This window comes from Pinus tabuliformis, chromosome 9 (assembly GCF_031772625.1).
Source record: "Pinus tabuliformis cultivar Carrire ecotype Pingquan chromosome 9, CPIR1, whole genome shotgun sequence".
Taxonomy (NCBI): domain Eukaryota; kingdom Viridiplantae; phylum Streptophyta; class Pinopsida; order Pinales; family Pinaceae; genus Pinus; species Pinus tabuliformis.
In genome coordinates, this window is record NC_142307.1 from 161,030,530 (window position 1) to 161,036,873 (window position 6,344).

Here is a 6,344-nt window from a genome sequence, read left to right on the forward strand (position 1 = left end):
CTTATCTCAAAGGCAAAAAGGCTTCCTCTCTAAAAACAATTCCTGGAGTTGTAGCTCTCCAAAGCATATTGGGTTCACCTCCTACCATGGTATTTTTAAAACTTTAGAAAAAATAATAATGAATAGATTACTGTGAGGAGAATATAGCACATCAAATGAAAATCTTTCTAATACAATCTCCAATCACATTTTCCCTTGTTTAGTAAATTTAGATAAACATGTACAACACATTTAAATTTTTAAGTTTTAGCTTCTCTCCTTCAAACATGGCACCAAACAATTAGAATATAGCGTACCCATAAACAATTAGAATATAGTGTACCCAGAAAGTGACCTGCAAATTTAGAAACACTCCTCATCACACTGTTAAACTTGAGTTTTTAGATGAGAAATTCATGTGTTTTGGAGCATTAAACATATTATATTGAATCTTAAAAAAAATATGTAGATTGAAAATTTTTAAAGATTTTTCAATTTCAAAGTTAAAAGAGGATGTGGTTATGGTGGATAATTTCTTTGTGGTTATGGTGTGGATAATTTCTTTGTTGGGTTCACATGATGTGGTTTCCATGGATATTTAACTTTGAAATTCAAATTTCAGGCTATTTTCAATATGTAAATTTTAAAAATGTTAATATGTAAATAAAAATAGGAAAAAAGAAAATTATCGTTGAATATGATAATCAACATGATAAGTTATTTCCATTTGATACCTATCTAGTATTTTAAGCACAAAACTCATTGACTTTTCCAATGGAACATATCATTTTTTTGCAAACTTATGAGAAACTAACTTGAGTTATATATCTTGTAGAGGTGTTCAAAATGGAAACAACTTCAAGCTCTTGAAGTGCAAGATCCACAAAAAGAAATATTTTTTCTTTTGATTTGGATTGGAGTATGATTGGAGGTAACAATGTGGCTTGGAAAAAATCAAATAGATATAATGAGTTTGTTATTGGGGAGAGAAAAAATCTATTGTATACAACAAGCTTTCGAATTTTTTTTTGTAGAAAATCAAAAGAAGAAAATATTGGAAATCAAAAATATAGAGTTGACTCGCCATTGGAATATATAACGTAAGCATTTTTCTACTAATTTTTTCTTCAAATAATTTTGTTTTAAATTCATTTTTTGACGTGTTAATATCTTGTTGTTTCTTGCAGGTTTTGGTGTTCATATGGGCCACAAGATTATGGAGATATTGATGCATTGTCTTATGATATATAAAAAGTGCTTGAAAAGGGGATAGGGAGTAGTTCAGGTCGTAAGCATCTAAGAGGTGGTTTCACATGTCATTTTAGTGTTCACATATCTAAGAAAACACCAGAATGTGCCTTGATCACTTATGTTGAGATGAACCATATAGATATTACAGGTAAACCTTGCCATGGACAGGAGGTTGATGATTTTGTAGGCACAAGAGCATACCATGCACCCCATGTTAGTAATGAACTACATCAAATGTTTGTTGTTGGGAATGTCAGCTGAATGTGTACATCACAAACATCGTGAATTAGTGCATGATAAAGTAACATCATCTAGAGCTGAGTTTGATCAAAATGATTTTCTTACTCGTGACGACATTGGCAATATAGAGAGGAGATTGAAACATGCCCAATACATGTTTGATAATAATGATGCTCAAAGTGTGCGTATATGGCAAGCAACAAATCTTGATAAAGTATTTTACTACTCAAAGTTTGACAATGCCATAGATGATGAGGGACACACTCCATTCATTTTAGGCATTCAACAACCACTACAACTAGAATGGATGAGAAAATATGGTCATGATAGTATATTAGCAATGGATTCTACGTTTGGGACAAATCGCTTTAAGGTATATTTATATTGTTATATATTTTCTTATTATCATTTTCTATTTATAAGATAATCCAAGTATATAACTAATTTCTTATTTTACATTGCTATGTATTTTCTTATCATCATTTGTTATTTATAAGATAATCCAAGGATATACCTTATTTTTTATTTTATTTTTATGCAGTTTCAACTTTATACATTATTGGCATTTGATTCCCAACATAATGGTGTTCCAGTGGCATGGGTTCTCATGTCAAGATCTATGACTTCTGATATCACCAAGTGGATGGAGATGCTACTTCTTAAAGTTCGCATGGGTATGTTGGAGTGGAAGTTAAATGCATTCATGGTAGATGATGCAACTGCTGAGATTGGTGCAATCAGGTATAGAGATATGAGTGTGTTTTTTCTTCATTTCTCAAAATGAAATGTTATATACATAATTGTAGACTCACTATATAAATATATATATTTAACGTTGTATGACATTTATGTGTAATAGGGCGATATTTCAATGTGAAGTCTACTTATGCATTTGGCATGTTAGAAGGGCATGGTTAAAAAATCTTGTAATGAAAGTGAAAGATGATACTACAAGATGTGCCATGTTTAAGCGTCTAGGTGACATTATGCACAACCACAAAAATGAAAATTTTGCACTTGAGGAGACCAACAAATTTCTAAATGACTTCCAAGAGGAAACCACCTTTGTTGACTACTTTCGAGCACGATGGTTGGACATAATAGGTTTGATTTTTGTAGCTTTAATTTTCATATTTTTGGTATAATTGTATTGACTATTGACATACTTTATTTTGTGTTAATCAGAAATGTGGGCAAAATGTTGTCGTCACTTAAAGCATGTCGGACAAGAAACAAATGGCGCTATTGAGTCCTACCATTCACATTTGAAACAAGTTCTTTTGAAGTCAATACGAGCAGCTTCACATCGTCGAGTGGATTGGTTGGTGCATCAATTGTGTTTAGTGGTCCACATTTTTTATTGGTGGCGTCAATGTGTAAAGGAAAATGGTTTCCATAGAAACTATAAGGTGGAGAAAATAGAAGCTCCTTCATGGATATGGGCACAATCTATTCCAGATTGTAATGTGACACTGCACCACTCAGACTCTTCAATAGCATGGGTGCAAAGCCAAAATGATATAGATAAATCATATATGGTATGCCATTCAAGTTCAAGTTTTGCTATATGTGATTGTGATTGGGAGAAAAATGGATATCTTTACAAACATGTCACCAAGGTTAGCATGATGAGGGAAAAAATAAGGTTGGAACAAGAAAATCTAGAAGCAAGAATCAATGCAACAACCCAAAACCAGGTGATTTGAGTATTTCATTGAGTATGTAGATCAATAATAATAAATTATAGTCATTGTGATCTAATACCATACAATGTTTTGTTCACAGATACATGAAAATGATGACTTTGAAAGTGTGGATAACTTGGATGTTGATGTCATGGTAATAATTTAATAACTCTCTAAATTTTATATTTTTTATCACTCTTTTAATATTGTTCCAACTAGTTGTTTTTTTTCTTTGTAGGTAAATGATAATGTTAATGCTTCCATGGATTCTTATGTTGATGTCATGGTAATAATTTCATAACTTGGTTAATTTTATGTTTTTTATCACTCTTTTACTATTGTTATGACTATTTTTTGTTTTGTTTTGTAGGTAAATGATAATGTTAATTATGTTTTTTATCACTCTTTTATTGTTGTTATGGCTATTTGTTTTTTTTTCTTCATAGGTAAATGATAATGTTAATTATTCCATGGATTCTTCCACTAATGTTGATCCAAGTTACAAGCGAGAAAAGATCTCACAAAATATTAGACATATTTTTGAGTCACTTATGTAATTACCTACTGATGAGTCACATTTGCACTTCTTAGAAAAACACATGGAAGATGTTGCAAGTGAATTCAAAACAGCGTTGACATCAACCACGTTGGGGTTGGACCATCCAGCTGCTCCATCTTTCCAACAAGTGCAAGATGGATTTGGATATACACTTGGGCGTGAAAGAGATTTCTTGGAGAGGATGGTCACTTGTAAGCGCTCATATACATCATCTAGTTCTGCACAATTTCCTCCTCCAACACAAGTTTCAAGAAGGAAAAAAACATTTGCTAATGAGCTTGATAGAGCTGCGACAAGAGACAATGAAAGAAATACAAACATATGAAGGTGAGAATTATATATCGCAAATGTGAATGTTAGTTTCAAATGTTTTAATTTAGAACATGTATAATCTAAACTTGTAAAGAAATGCCAAGGAAGTTATTTATTATATGGTTGGTCATGTAGGATCTAAAAAGTTTTTTAAAATAGTTTCAAATGGAATAACTAAACTAAGAAGTTTGACTTATGTACCAACATGTATCATGTTCATCTTTTTGGTAAACCGACATCTATCATGTTCATTTTTTTGGTAAACATGATGTTTTTCCTTGCATTTGTATTTTCTTTCCTTGTTGCAACTCTTTGTTTTAAGTGTAGTATGTGCACAAAGATATCATTAATTTACTTAGTATTTTAATTTCATTAATTTTCTTAGTGTTTTTATTTCTTTGCAGTGCTAGCATGGGAGAGATTAAAGCTGTGGAAGATTGAGTGTTTTAACACCCTAGTTTGCAATTTTGTTGGTTAAGTAATTATTTTGCTCAGTGGTTAGATTGATTTAGAGGCCCGAGTTATATTCCACAAAATCTCCATGCAGTGTAATCCAAAATTAAAAATAGACATGCTAGTTTGGAGATTCTCTTATAACTCTAAATTTGGCAAGAGAGAATTATCTTATCTCAAGATAGCTTGTGTGAATCTAGTGGGCCTTGAATCTAAATGAAAACTTCTAAAAATTCTATTATATTAAAGTTAATTTGATTTTTGAATTATATGAATTAATTCGTTCAAATGTTTTTTTGTTGGGCATTATTTTTAGATTTTCATTTCAATATAAGTAAGGGAATATATGTTTAAATTTCATCATAGGTGCAATTTTTTATCATGATATTTGATAATATCAATTATTTTTATTTATTTTTATTAAATTATAAGTATACCAGTATTATTTAAATTCCAAATTTAGCAATTTTATATGTCAGCAAAGGATTTGTTAAAAGTAATTATATTTAAGAACATATTTTATTTTATTTTTTCTCGGTAAAACTAGCTAATCTATTATATTATATTTACAAGTAAACTTTACATGCAAAGAGACGGGCCGTCCAGGGCCAACTGTGGCACCTTGGATAGCTTAGCTTGACACAAAATGCTCCCTCGCAGGGGCAGCACCTCCAGAACATACCAAAACACTTCCATAACATACCAAAACATAAGACAGTAATGACACGGCTATACCAGAACATAAAACAGTATTGAGCTCAGACAGTAGCGATACGGCCCACTCAGGGGATTCCAACAAAAAACTCACGGTAAACCTTGCCCAGACGCATGACCGCCATACTCATGACATGATTAAGAATTGAAAATATACATACACAGTAACGTAGCATAATCCAAATACCCGCCGAGACCTTTGACTTAGACCATAGCCGAGAGAGAGAAAAGAAAGCCGGAGAGTGCCTCTGGGGATCAATCTTCAGGCTCTTCCTCAATGATGTAGCTCCAGCCTTGGCCTTCAGGGATGCCTGCCCACATTGCCATAGGATCCTTTGCAGTGGCCAGAGGTTCCTGCTCTGGAGGTTGGGGAGGGGCTTGCTTGGGCTCTTTCCCAGAAGTTCCTTCTTCAATTGGTGGCTGCAGCACTTGAATTTCCTCACGGTAGTCTTCTGGAAGTAGCTCAGCCGAAACTGGTAGTTTTCCATCTTCATTCTCCTCAGGAACCTTAGTAAAGAGAACTGAGATATGTGCACTGATGCCTGCATTATCCTTCGAGCTGCCCAAGGTGAAAACGACTGAGCCGAATGCTGGAAGCACGGGCTCTCCTCCACTGGAGCTGCCGACCTCCATGAACTGACTGGCCCCTATTGGGGTGGCTCTCGCCCTCCTGTGACAGTAGCAGCAGCAGCAGTGATGGTGCACATCTGCTGCAGGGGGGCGTGAAGATGCACCTCGCCCCGGTCCCCTTCTGCTCAGTTGTCTTTCCCGCAATCGTGCCATAGACTCCACGTCTCCTTCAACTTGTTCCAGGACCGAGCTCGTGGGCTTGAAGTCCCCGCTGTGACTGCCAAAGGATGGCAGTACCCGGATTGATGCAGGGCAGAACTCAACTGCCCAAAGACCACGCACAGGAATAACAAACACGGAGCGGACCTTGCCCGAGTGAGTGTCTTCACTTTTCGCCTCAAATTCACTCCAATTGCTCTTGGAGCTCTGTTCCCACTTGAGACATTCACCAGAGTCGCAATGACGGATTGCAGTGGTTGCGTTTTGAGGGGGGAGAGCGCCCACCCGTCCAGAATCCTTCCGAGCCTGCACCACCCAGGCCTTACCATGCAAATGAGCCTGCAGTGATCCGCCTTCTCTGT

The 6,344-nt window shown here is 35.0% G+C and overlaps 1 protein-coding gene across 1 annotated transcript; it reads left to right on the forward strand.

Moving 5' to 3' along the window:
- The first annotated feature begins 1,450 nt into the window (after nt 1–1,450).
- LOC149147623 (uncharacterized) lies at nt 1,451–3,712 on the forward strand. Its single transcript, XM_089441896.1, has 7 exons — nt 1,451–1,843; nt 2,012–2,211; nt 2,375–2,574; nt 2,656–3,089; nt 3,256–3,309; nt 3,394–3,441; nt 3,602–3,712. Exons 1-7 carry the CDS (start codon nt 1,451–1,453, stop codon nt 3,710–3,712), a joined length of 1,440 nt encoding a protein of 479 aa, XP_089298022.1.
- Nucleotides 3,713–6,344: the final 2,632 nt, after the last annotated feature.

What these genes read in the sequence shown, in the direction of transcription:
- LOC149147623 (XM_089441896.1), top strand. Translation starts at nt 1,451, where the DNA reads ATGAACTACATCAAATGTTTGTTGTTGGGAATGTCAGCTGAATGTGTA. An exon ending in TTTACAAACATGTCACCAAG is followed by an intron (nt 3,090 to 3,255) that starts GTTAGCATGATG and finishes TTTTGTTCACAG; the next exon opens with ATACATGAAAATGATGACTT. An exon ending in ATTCTTATGTTGATGTCATG is followed by an intron (nt 3,442 to 3,601) that starts GTAATAATTTCA and finishes TTTTCTTCATAG; the next exon opens with GTAAATGATAATGTTAATTA.